This window comes from Dysidea avara, chromosome 5 (genome assembly GCF_963678975.1).
Source record: "Dysidea avara chromosome 5, odDysAvar1.4, whole genome shotgun sequence".
NCBI classification, from domain to species: domain Eukaryota; kingdom Metazoa; phylum Porifera; class Demospongiae; order Dictyoceratida; family Dysideidae; genus Dysidea; species Dysidea avara.
In genome coordinates this window covers 8242793-8255191 of record NC_089276.1, presented here as the reverse complement: position 1 = coordinate 8255191, position 12399 = coordinate 8242793, and the positions used below count along the sequence as shown (strand labels likewise).

At 38.5% G+C, this 12399-nt stretch overlaps 1 protein-coding gene across 2 annotated transcripts in view; it reads left to right on the top strand.

Annotated features, from left to right (window-relative positions):
- LOC136255606 (ubiquitin carboxyl-terminal hydrolase 24-like) overlaps positions 1 to 12399 on the top strand; it is a 59931-nt gene that overhangs the window by 33320 nt on the left and 14212 nt on the right. For both annotated transcript variants that reach the window (XM_066048409.1, XM_066048408.1), the window contains exons 21-35: positions 130 to 174; positions 7558 to 7653; positions 7711 to 7764; positions 8365 to 8426; positions 8845 to 9025; positions 9669 to 9767; positions 9830 to 9943; positions 10005 to 10031; positions 10092 to 10213; positions 10347 to 10428; positions 10775 to 11094; positions 11238 to 11484; positions 11634 to 11846; positions 11933 to 12002; positions 12060 to 12130. In XM_066048409.1, the coding sequence (XP_065904481.1) occupies positions 130 to 174; positions 7558 to 7653; positions 7711 to 7764; positions 8365 to 8426; positions 8845 to 9025; positions 9669 to 9767; positions 9830 to 9943; positions 10005 to 10031; positions 10092 to 10213; positions 10347 to 10428; positions 10775 to 11094; positions 11238 to 11484; positions 11634 to 11846; positions 11933 to 12002; positions 12060 to 12130 (1803 nt within the window). The remainder of the gene's footprint in view (positions 1 to 129; positions 175 to 7557; positions 7654 to 7710; positions 7765 to 8364; positions 8427 to 8844; positions 9026 to 9668; positions 9768 to 9829; positions 9944 to 10004; positions 10032 to 10091; positions 10214 to 10346; positions 10429 to 10774; positions 11095 to 11237; positions 11485 to 11633; positions 11847 to 11932; positions 12003 to 12059; positions 12131 to 12399) is intronic.

Below are 12399 nucleotides of genomic sequence, written 5' to 3'. Positions count from 1 at the left end.
AGTTTTTGTATGAGTCGTGACTGTGTGCGTGTGCGTGCAGACATGCACAACTTTACACAACTTTACACACAGAGCAAACACATGTGAATACATTTATACATGTTGCTTAGCACTTCATTTTGCTTACAGATGGTAGAGAGCTTGGAACTAACTGGGATGGATTACTTGTGGAAGGTAAAATACACACACTATGACATCACATCATTTCATAACACTGGACTGGTTTATGGTAGCCCCTGAACTTTCTATAATATACTAAACTGGCCTTTAACCTTGTGTGTGTGGTTGTGTGTAGTTGTGTGTCTAGGACAGTGATTAGTACATTATAATTGGTGATGTTAGGGTCATATAATTGGTGATGTTAGGGTCATATATATAACCTCATAGTAACTGACAGTGAAGCAAGGTATAAACCATGATGTAAAAGTCTATCACATTTTTAAAAATATTATAGCTTTATTTGTAGTCATTCCATTGGTACTGTACTAAATGAAGTAATGCTAATTGCTAATTTGCCAATTAGCATAGCCACTACATTGTTCAAAGTATTCATACAATTGTATCACTAGTTGTAACATGTTATATGATATGTGGTGTGGATTAAGTCAGGGCCAACTAGATAATACCCAAATATGGTCTTAAGATAATTCAGTGAAAAACTGTTTGTAGTTTGCAGTAGTCATTGATTCTCTTGTGTCGATATCATTATTAAACTATTTTGAAAAAAATTAGAATCGTATTTTTGTGCATTTCAACTTTTCTATTTTGTATCATGAATTTCTTGGTTGTGATGTAGTACTGATTATGCATGTACACTGCAACGCTTGTGTACTTTAGTTTGTCCTTTAATTGTAGCTTGTGTGCATGGCATGTGGCAGCGTGTGCTTGGGTGAGGGTTTACAGTTTAATTACATTAGTACCTTAGCCAATTATTAGTTGCCAGATCAGTCGGGTGGTCGGTTCATGAAGTATATTTTTTCCCAGCAATAATTAGCTGGTATGGTATAATTTTTTTGCTCTCAAGTTTTATGACTTGACTATCTATGTGTTTAGAAATAGAATCTGCAACAATTGAAGGTTTTGAATTTTATATTTTGTTTATGAGACTAGATTTTCCAAACCTATGATGTTCGTAATTTTAGAGCACACTTGCAAATTTTGCGCAAGTTTTAAATCATTTGTTTCTCATTATACTAATGTCAAAAACTACCCTGTGTATTCCATGTTTGCTAACAAGGGAGGAATTTGAAACTATGCTGTAAAGGAAATTTGAGTCTGCTTTCATGGTATAGTGTAATTAAACCAGATGCACTCCCACAGCTGGCCGAAGACCGGCTGTGGGCACACACCTGGTTCATTGAAATTGTTTTTGTAAAATGTGTGTAACTTTTCTATTTTTGTATCACGAATTCTTGGTAGTGATGTAGTACTGATTATGCATGTACACTGCAACGCTTGTGTACTTTAGTTTGTCCTTTAATTGTAACTTGTGTGCATGGCATGTGCTCGGGTGAGGGTTTACAGTTTAATTACTTCAGTACCTTAGCCAATTATTAGTTGCCATGCCCCTTGTGGATAGCATCCACTCTGGCCTTTTCCTGTTAGTATATCTCATCATGCAAAGTTTATTTGATTCATTTACGGGTCAAGTCGCAGGTCAAATCGGTCAAATCAGTCGGGTGGTCGGTTCATGAGCTATATTTTCCCAGCAATAATTAGCTGGTATGGTATAATTTTTTTGTTCTCGAGTTTTGTGACTCAACTATCTATGTGTTTAGAAATAAAACCTGCAACAATTGTAACTTTTTGAAGTTTATATTTTGTTTACTAGTATTTTGAGACTAGATCTTCCAAACCTATGATGTTCGTAATTTTAGAACACACTTACATATTGTGCGAGTTTTAGATCATTTGTTTCTCATTATGCTAATGTCAAAAACTACCCTGTGTATTCCATGTTTGCTAACAAGGGAGGAATTTGAAACTATGCTGTAAAGGAAATTTGAGTCTGCTTTCATGGTATAGTGTAATTAAACCAGATGCACTCCCACAGCTGGCCGAAGACCAGCTGTGGGCACACACCTGGTTCATTGAAATTGTTTTCGTAAAACGTGTGTAACTGTACTTACCTATGTTTGTTTGTCCGTACGCACCCACGTGAGCAAAAACGTTTAAAATGGTAAAAAGCAGCCAGGATGTAAGAATTGAAAGCTAAATTAAGTCTGTATTAAACTTCCACACACATAAACTTTGCTCTGAGGTGGTTTCTTACTTGGCAATCTGAAATACAGGTATGGTGACTCTTCATATACTTCGTGAATGGTCTTCCCTTTTGGGTTTATAGATGTTTAACAACTCTAAAACAATGAGGCCTCTTAGGCTACCAGAGATAGCGTATCCTTCGAGTTGAAAGGGGGGTATTACCCAGACTTATGCGAACAAAACTGAAGGGCAGCCTCAAAGCTTTCTCTATATAATTTGCACAAGAAAACATGATAGACACTATAAAACAGTTGAGAAGATACTTCTATGGACAATTTGTGGTTTAAAGTGGTTTATTATAGTTACGCTTCCTTAGTAGTGCATAGCAATGTAATTACCAAATTACAAAATAATTCATGAATTACAAAATATGCTAGACATCAACTTTTTTTTTGGCTCTCTAATTTTGTGACTCAACTATCTATATGTTTAAAAATTGTAACTTTAATTTTTTTTAAAATTCTTTTTCGTACAGGACTTTACAGTTTATATTTTGTTTACTAGTGTTTTGAGACTAGATCTTCCAAACCTATGATGTTCGTAATTTTAGAGCACACTTGCAAATTTTGTGCAAGTTTTAGATCATTTGTTTCTCATTATGCTAATGTCAAAAACTACCCTGTGTATTCCATGTTTGCTAACAAGGGAGGAATTTGAAAATATGCCGTAAAGGAAATTTGAGTCTGCTTTTATGGTTAATACAGCATGCTGATTTCTGTATAGTTACATTGTTGCCCGAGTTAAAAGCACAAGTAAGCGTCTGCACTATCCTGCCTCCGTGGCCTGTGAAATAGTCATGAGAAACGGTTCACTGCACATCAAAATTTTCTTCTGTTTAGCAAACCTTACACTGAACCTGGTATTCCTTCATTGTTACAACATGACGGAATACAATTTTTTTGTTTCAGACAAAGCATGGCATATGGACAAGTATCAATCTTGGTTCTTGCATGAACATTTTCCAATTCTTGCAGTGGCTTCCATACAGCCGTAACAATACCTATCCTGCAGCTATGTTCCAATAATAACTGGATGGTCATTCAGCTTTTATCCAGGGCATTACTTTCCTTGTCTTGGAAATTGAGAGAATATGAAGTACATTGTTTAAAGAAACTGCACCTATGATCAAACACCAGTGGTAGTTGTACTATTGTATATCACAGTTAAAGTCACTGCAGCTAAGGAAGACACTTTAGTGTCATCTGTATGTTGTGTAGCCCTCCATCCAGTGAGTTCATTTGAACATGCAGCAAATTCTTTCTAAACATGCTGTGGAGGAAAAGCATCATTATCATTACAGGAAAAGGTGTAGCCTGCTTAAAAATATTTGTAATCGTAACAGGTGAAATGTTATTCTACAACACCTAGGCCTTTTCTGTAGAGTTCACTTTTTAAAAAGAAGTGTAGTGCCAGTGTATTTTGGACAGCTGACTGCTCTAGTCGAGCTATAAAATGTAATATTGGACAGTCAGTACAAGATTCCAGGTTTTAAAATGGTATTTCAGTGGAGTTAATACATAATTTTGAATACAAAAGTTTTAGTGAAAGAACTGATAAAAGGGAGACTGTATGTTTACATGTGATTCCATACAAACACAGTTTTCCTCAATCTTATACAAACAGTTCCCCATGCTAGCATATAGTATGAATTCATCTTTATTTGCATTTTTGCCAATAGTCAATCTTTCAATAAATTGATTTGGGCCCAAAATGCTATTCAAGTGTGCCAGCTGGTATACATGTTTATCACACAGACAATTGGGACCATGTTTTGGTCATTGTTTTCAACTTTGTTTCACTGTTATGCTATGGAATAAACTACATCCGTTTGCCTTGATATTAGCAGGTGTGGTCATCCAATCACGAGGTACCCTTAAATAACTAATGGTGAAGTCATGTTACTGTTAAGCTAATGCTGAACACTTGTAGCCGGGGAAAATTAATACTTTGAAAGACAAGTCCTTAATGTCTCTGTTAGTGAACTAGCAAAGGTACATCTGTGCCCTCTTTCCAACTGATGATTCTTGGGAAAGAATTATTGGTTTGTAATTCTGAGCTACATTGGTCTAAAGGGTACCAGTTGGATAGTCAGAAAATTGTGAATTCTTTAAGCTTACTCTTTTGAGATATGTATTTAGGAAAGTCACAACGCACCCATCCAAGTCAACAAACATGTTCAGCAAACAACCCTTCATAATCCTTTATCCCTTCCCAGATGTAAATTCCATGCTCAGAACATGGAAAAAGCAATGGCATAGTAAAGAAATTAGACCACAGGTAGTCGGTCAATGATTTCTCTCCAACAGTAAAGATGATGCTACATGTTGATAAATAAGTAGTAGTAGTAGCAGTAGCAGTAGGTTTATGCCATGTTCCACATCAGCAAATCTGGAGGCTTCTGACCTCTTCCAATAGTATATGTCTTCGTCTATAATATAACTATTCCTTGTTGGAAGTAAGTTATAGTTGCTGATAAGCTTGTGTTGAGCAAGCAATAAGTCATGGTGAGTAGGAAGACAGCCAAAGTTTGACCATTGTGGGAAATATAGGTACTCTCAGTTCAGTCATCATCCTGATTGACGACCACTTGTGGAAAGGAAATTCAGCTCCTGTTGAATTTGTATAGCTTTTGACACAGCAAGTGTAGCTATAGCCATAAGTTAGATTCTTACTGAACATTTTAGTTGAGTCCAAGAAGGGTAGGACTGGACAGGCAATACACTAAGCAAAGTGCTACATATAGTTGGTTGATCAAAAGCTGCTTCTCTTGGTCTGAGGTGCTTGCACACTATTTCTTTTTCCCTGATGAAGGGAATTCCAGTCGTGGCACAGCACCAGCAGGGATTACTTGAGAGTCTCAACCTGAACAAGAGACAGCCAATCCTGATGATACCCCTGAAGCCTCAGCCATGTATAACATCCTAGCTGGACTTGTGAAATTGCACCTACCAAAATAGTGCCAACCTACTTTCGGTTGTCCAGCACTTTCTGGACAAGAAAGATGGAGAGGGGAGTAGTCAGAATCAGCTATTGACCTCAGTATCCATATCTCTAATCATGTATCTCAGTGTTGAGCACAGTTAACTGTCCAGGCCAAGGAAGTGTCCAACTATCTTGTAGGGTGTCAACATCCTCGCAAAGAGAATCACAGTTTCTTGAAGTTCTTTGGAGTTCTCTGAAAACATGAGATAAAGGCTAGAAATAGGAAAAACTAGGCCTTCTGTTTCTGGGTGATCTTTTTTGTAGGATTTTTGTAAAGCGGAATATACTGGAATCTGTTACCTGAACGATAGGCCACCTCTCCATATATATACCAGCTAATTTTAGAGCAGTCTGTATAGAATAGTCAATCTAAGCAGGCCCATGAAAGTTTATTCTAGAATCAATAAGACTGGCTTAGGCTGTAGTACAATTAAATGTGACATTAATAGTCACCTGTTTAACGAGACCACCTTGACCATGTCAGTCATAGCTAAGTTGTACTTGATAACCTCATTGATAAGACCACTTTCATTATAGCGACCATATCAAGTACCTCTGAAACTTATGACATTGCATGAGTTCTTTAATAAGACCACCTTAGTAAAGTGACCATGTCATGTAGGTCTTGAACATAACAGAGGTATATAGTAGTAATAAGGTGGGGCTTTTACTTAGCTAGTACAAACACAAATCATTCTCCTTGTTTTTCTTTGTCAGAATTTTAAATACATGCACTCTTTCTAGCGAACCATGAAACATTGCAAGGCTACCTAGTAAAGGGCCTTTTTCTTGTATGCCACCCTGAATATCCCCCTAGCTAGTTCCAGTGCTAGTGTAGACATCCTTGTATGTTCTATAGTGTTAGTGTTTGTATAATGTGTAGGGTAAGAAGTTCTGTAGGAAATAAACAGAATAAGGCTTTAGTATTTCTGTCTTTATGTGTGTGTACGTGTTTCTATGTCTGTCTGTCCACAGGAACTTCCCTATGATAGAAGCCTCCTTGAAAATAGTCTGCATGATTTTCTACGGTTGAAATTATAATTTTTAACAGATGTGTTCCTAGGTGATAAACTTGGAATTGTCTCAAGTTCAATTCATACCCTCATTTTCAAACAACAGAAAGTTTAGAAGAGAAGCCTGTAATGTGTTTGTGTACTGAATTTCCCAGCTGTTTTAATATCCTACCCAACTATGAAATGTTGTACAAAGTACATGGTACAACCTGTCATAAGACGTGAGTAGGGCTGAAGCAAACACTGCAAATATTTGAGTACTCATTAAGGAATTTGGTGCTTGAATAGTAAGATCACATACCCAGCTCACATACAGTCACCATTAAATAATACCATGGTAGACTGTAGGGTTTGATTGATGTAACACTACCATCAGTACTTTAATACAGTGTGTGTTATTGTTAGTGCTGAGTGATATGAAATATAGTCACTCCGCTGTATTTGTTTTTGATACCGTCCAATATTTTGACCACCAAAAATACTGTGGATCATAAAATACAAATCTTCTAATAGCTAAAATAATAAGCCTGGTTGAATAAGTGTACTTGCAGTACACATATATATTGCAATTGGCTTTCAACACAATTCTACCATTATTGAAAATTATTAGAGTCTAACTCTAGAACTACAGATCATCATCTAATGCATGTCAATAATTTAGTTATACCGCAATATCTAGTTGACAATACCATACTGTTTATGAAATATCAAAACCGCTCAGCACTACTGTGTGTATTATTGTTGTAAACTGCTTAAGGTCGGTATGAAACATGTAATATGGGTATAGCTACTATACAAGTAACTAGTATTTGTGGTACTTGATTGCTACAGTAACTCAGTGAGTATTCAAACGCTATTCAGTACCCTCTGTGTGTATTGTTTTTTATTTGTGGAGCTCTTGGCCTCATGCATGTGTGTCCGTCTGTCTGTTTGGTATCACTGTGTGTCAGTTTTTGCATCTACTGCTATCATTTCCGTGGACAAGAAACTTTACCAACATTACTGTAGTTTACCCAGCTGTATTAATGGGGGATCTGGGGTTACCTAGGGAAGCAATTTCCCATTGTACATGCTTTGTCTTTATTTGGCTAAGGTGTATGACCCTCACATGCCTGAGTGTCACAAGCAGGATTTGTTTGCACAGTTGTCCTAGTTTAATTATAGCAGCTGAAGTGTTTTTGTGTGTTTGTGTGTGTGTGTGTTTGTGTGTGTGTGTGTATGTAGCATATGTGATTTAGTATGTGTTTTGTGTTTGTGTGTGTTCACGTTGTGACCAATATTTTGTACTGTTATTATGTAGGCTGCTCTATCAGTCAAAGATGACAAAATAGCTGATGAGTTAATCCACAACATCCTCCAAGTCAACTATCATGGGTTGAATGCTCGTCTCAAGAAGGTGGGAAGTTGTTTTCCTGTAAAACCTTTTCCCATAACATGTTGTGTGTTTTAACAGGATACTGAAAAGCTTCACAAGAAAATAATTGATGAGTGCTTCCATCGTTTAGAGGTATACTTGTATATCAGGACAGTGTGTGTGTGTGTGTGTGCATGTGTGCGTACATCAATCTGGTATTCGGAATGTTCCCACCCAATTTGGTGTTGTTTCCTTGAGTAAGAAACTTAGTGTTTACTGGGGAAACAAATGCCTAACTGTCCTCGTCTCATTTAGCGATGTTGGGGTCGTTGTGGAACTTCAGGTTCTGTGACCTCTCTCTGTAAGACCTGGACAGTCCTCCTGCGGGCTACCAGTAGGATTTGCCTGCACAAAACCCAAGCACCTGAGTGGTGCACAGGCATCCCAGTGCTGGTTAACTGGGCTGAAATAGCTGTGAGGTGCCGTAGGATTTGCTTTGCTTGGCTTTGTGTGCATGCATGCATGGGTGCATGTGTGTGGAGTACATATAAGGACACAACATACAATTTGAAGGGTACGTACATTACCATTTTGATTTTTCACAGCATTGTTTGTGTATCTAATATTCCACATCCCTCAGACTAAAAGTCTGTTCAATCATGTACCTCAGTGTAGTCACCATAAAATAGCAACCGTCATTCTGTCTTTGAGAAATGTGTGAGATGTGTCTCATATTATTCTTTCTTCCAATAGGAAGCCCTCCAACAGAAACCACCATTAGCAACAAGCCACAAAATTGGCACACCACCAGAAGAGTAAGTTGGGTGATAATAAATTACTCAGTCTAGTGCACTTCAATAGTCTGTGTGTTAGGAAAAATGACTATTGAAATTGTGAAGCCATATGCCACTTGTGAAACATTGTGGCCAATTTAACCCAACTTGAAGTTTGTTATATTGTGGCAGATAATGTTTGCTAGGCTGTTACATATATACCACTGCTGTTATCTATTTGTATAGTTGGTTGTGTTGTGTTGCAGTATCTGCATTTTGTAGTCCTGTGTGTGGTGTTGTCTTTGAGACAACACCAAAGCATAGTTGGTTTTTTGTGAGTGTATTTGTTTGATACTGCGTGAAAGGGTGTAGACCTCAAATAGAGTTCACAACTTGTCTTTTTCTGTTTGTCAACTATGTACTTTATCATGAAGTCGCAATATTTTCCTGTACTCTACAGGTCTCCCCCAAAGGAGCAGGTTATAGAGAGATTGTTACTGCTCATGCAACGTTACGTCAGCTCTGTTGAGGAGTCTCATCACTTCCCTCGTGTGCACCCTCCACATGGCTCTTGTTTCCATGGTCACCCAGTATTGTTGTTGGCTTCACAAGAGTTTACAAAGAATGAGTTTACCATTCAAGTGAGTGACCACGTACTCTCTGTGTGTTTGTTTGGTGTGTCACTATCTTATACAAAGCACATGTCAGGGCAGGGCTCAACCCAGAATATTAAGCTGGGAAGGGGGGGGGGGGGGGGGGGGGGGGTAGGCAAAGCAAGCCACTTTGGATTCTAGGGGGGTCTGGGGGGCATGCTTCCCCAGGAAATTTTTGAAAATTTAGGCATAAATAAACTCAATTTTGGTGAAATTTTACTGTGATGCCATTGAATATTGACCATTCGATTATACAACTTTGAGATCAATTAAACCTTTCCATTTCTCAAGGCTTTGGGTATAAACTTAGGGGGGGGCAATAGCTAACCCAGGGGGGCCTGTGCCCCCCCCCCCCACACACACACACACCCCTAGATTAACCCCTGCATGTATGTGAGCGTTCAGTAAGAGTACTCTTTGTATTTGACAAACAGTGATAGGTATTTGTAAGACTGCTTGAGGAAACAGAATGCTGTTAAACTTCTATTTCACTCACGAACTCATAATTACTGACTTTGCAGTTGAACACGTGCACGGATGGTTCCCATGTCCATGTTACACAGTCTCATTGTGTATATATAACTTGTGTCAAATATTAACCTTCTCTTTTATGTTGTTTTATGTGTTTTAGTGTCACTCCAATGAGAGCTTGGGGTCTGTGAGACAAAAGATAGCAAAACAGTTAAACATGACTCCTGACCAAGTACAACTAGGAACTAACGATAGATGGGTGAGTTTGTGGGCTACACTGTAGGATACTGTTGTGTAATACTATCATTTCTCATTCTGTAGCTGATGCAGACATTTGACAACAAGCTACTACATCAGTTAGACTTCCAGGATGAACAATTGGTGATAGTTCGTACTAGTGGTGTGGTCACTTCCAGCCATGGACGAGTTGATACAGTAAGTTCTCTGTTGATTGTGTAAAATATAGGGACTTGTAACACTACATTAAATATCACAGATTCAAGCCAAACTGGAGCGTGAAGAGGTATGATTGGTGATATTCTATTTATAAGACACCTACAAAATGTTTTGCTATTGTTGCTAGGGACAACAACAGAGGGCACAGCTGGCTGCTGAATTTGAGCGAGCTCTGCCGGGAGTGATGATGGCGTCAGAACGTAGTGTCTTCATCAAATTAGAACAACTCTCTTGTATGACTGATTCTAGGTAAGCTATGGCTGCTGTAGTGTAAGAATGTGTCTAAAAGTGTACTATTCATACATTACCAAGCAGCTACTTCCACTCTTTTTGTGTGTATGCATGTTTATCATTTCCACTTTTACTAACTGTTCCACTTCAGGATTGTTCAGGCAGTACGTAATCTACTCATGTTATTACCAACTGATTCTAAAGTATTGGAGGAACTGGACAGGCTAACACAGGTAATGAGTGGCCATGTACATTATCACACATCCTTATAAGGATTTTAGATATTTATATTTCTAGCTATATAATGTATATTATAACATGATGGGGCCTCCATTATCTGGACACCTACCTGTTTGCCATTTATATCACAGAACTATTTAGATTAGTGAGTTTGTTGTGTGAAATCCAAATGCACAGCTTTTCTCAACTACTTGCACTTGTTGATGGCAAAACTCTAATAGTAGAGTCACTTTTTTTCAAATATTTGCTTCTGGTACAGTAAATACACAGATCATCAGGGTACTGTTCTCACTATGACATCACACTGTATGATAATGACATCATCATGTTGTGTAATAGTCACCACCCACTGATGGGGCAAGTGATGATATCAGCAAGGGGAATACCCAGTCACCGACCGTCATCCTGCAAAACCTGTTTGATCCATCTAAAGTACCAGCAACTAAACTACTTTATCATCTAGAAGTGTTGAGCAGTCGACTGATGCCAGTGCATGCCAGAGATTCTAATGAAGTGTTGACTCAGCTGTTTCGGCGTAACTTTCTCTCAGCTGGAGGACTTCAACTTGTTGTTAATGTATTCAAGCGAACGTCACTACCTCAAGATGTTGATATTGAAGTGCGTCAGGCGTGTTACGCCATTGCCATCTCACTAGCTAGGTGTGTAAAGTTGTGTGTGTGTGTGTGTGTGTGTGTGTGTGTGTGTGTTTTATGAGTATACACTGTGTTGTTGGTACATGAGTATATGTGCTATGTTTGAGAAGTTATTTTATGGGATTCTTCACTGTGGTTATTGTCTGCAGGTTTTTACTCTGTAACCAAGCCACACAGCCTGCGGTACATCACTTGTCTACAAGTTTCAAGCGAGCACTATCTGTACAAGTTTCTGAGGACAGAGACCACAGCACCTCCCCACCCACCCCCCCTGGGGATGAAGAGGAGGTTCCCATAACAGACATTGACAGTTTACAGGAATTAAATAGAAACGAGAGTCGTAATGACGGTGATAGCAAGCAACAGCAAGATGAAGTGGCTAGACTGACTATAGAGGTGTGTAGTTCAGTGTGTGTGTAGGTATGGGTGCGAGCTTGCATGCAGGTATGTGTACAATGTAGTGTATTCTATGTATCTGCAATGTCAGTCTGCTGAGATGGCCAGTTGACCTTATTATACTCTGAGCTTTGTTTATCATTCACTAGATGATGGGTGTGGATGACTTTACTACGATGTTAGCCTATCTGGTACGAGTGTCATGGGCAGCTGCTGCAGGACAACTTCACTTGGCCAGTGCTGAGGAGTCATTCCCTGCCACTCCCAGTAAAGAAATCAACGTACCCATAGGACCATCCACTGTATTATCTAAGAAACTGGCCAGTGGAATATGTGCTGCTCAAACTGATGTCTCCAGTAAGGTGCGTGGCTTGTATCTAGGTACCGGTGCTTGTTACTATGTAGGTAAATTTATGAGACTTGTGGATAAGATAGTGTTTGTATCTAGGATGCTACCATTGCTGGAGAAGCCTTAGAACTGCTGGTCACATGCTTACAACTGCGAAGTTCATTACTGAGTAAGTCTTTCTTACTTGATAATACAATTGTGTGATTTCCCATATTTCTGCCCACAGATGCATTCTACACGTTACCAATGGTGAAGGAGTTTATCATTGATGTCTTGTTGGGATCACCTAATATTGAGGTACTGTACATGTGACATTTCAAGTTGTCGAGTATTCTAAACCTATATAATATAGTTGCTTACTAGTAATTTGTTAACCAGACACTTTGTTAAGTCCTTATAGTGAACTGGAAAATCAAGACACTTAGCTGATACCAAGGCATGTCCATATTTAAAGCCTGTTAAGGTGACATTAGAAATCTTATAACCTGTGAAGTCAGTTGTTCCCACAAATATACATGGTTAGATTAGCTAAGCAAGTGCACCTTAGTAGTCAAGACAGTACTGTT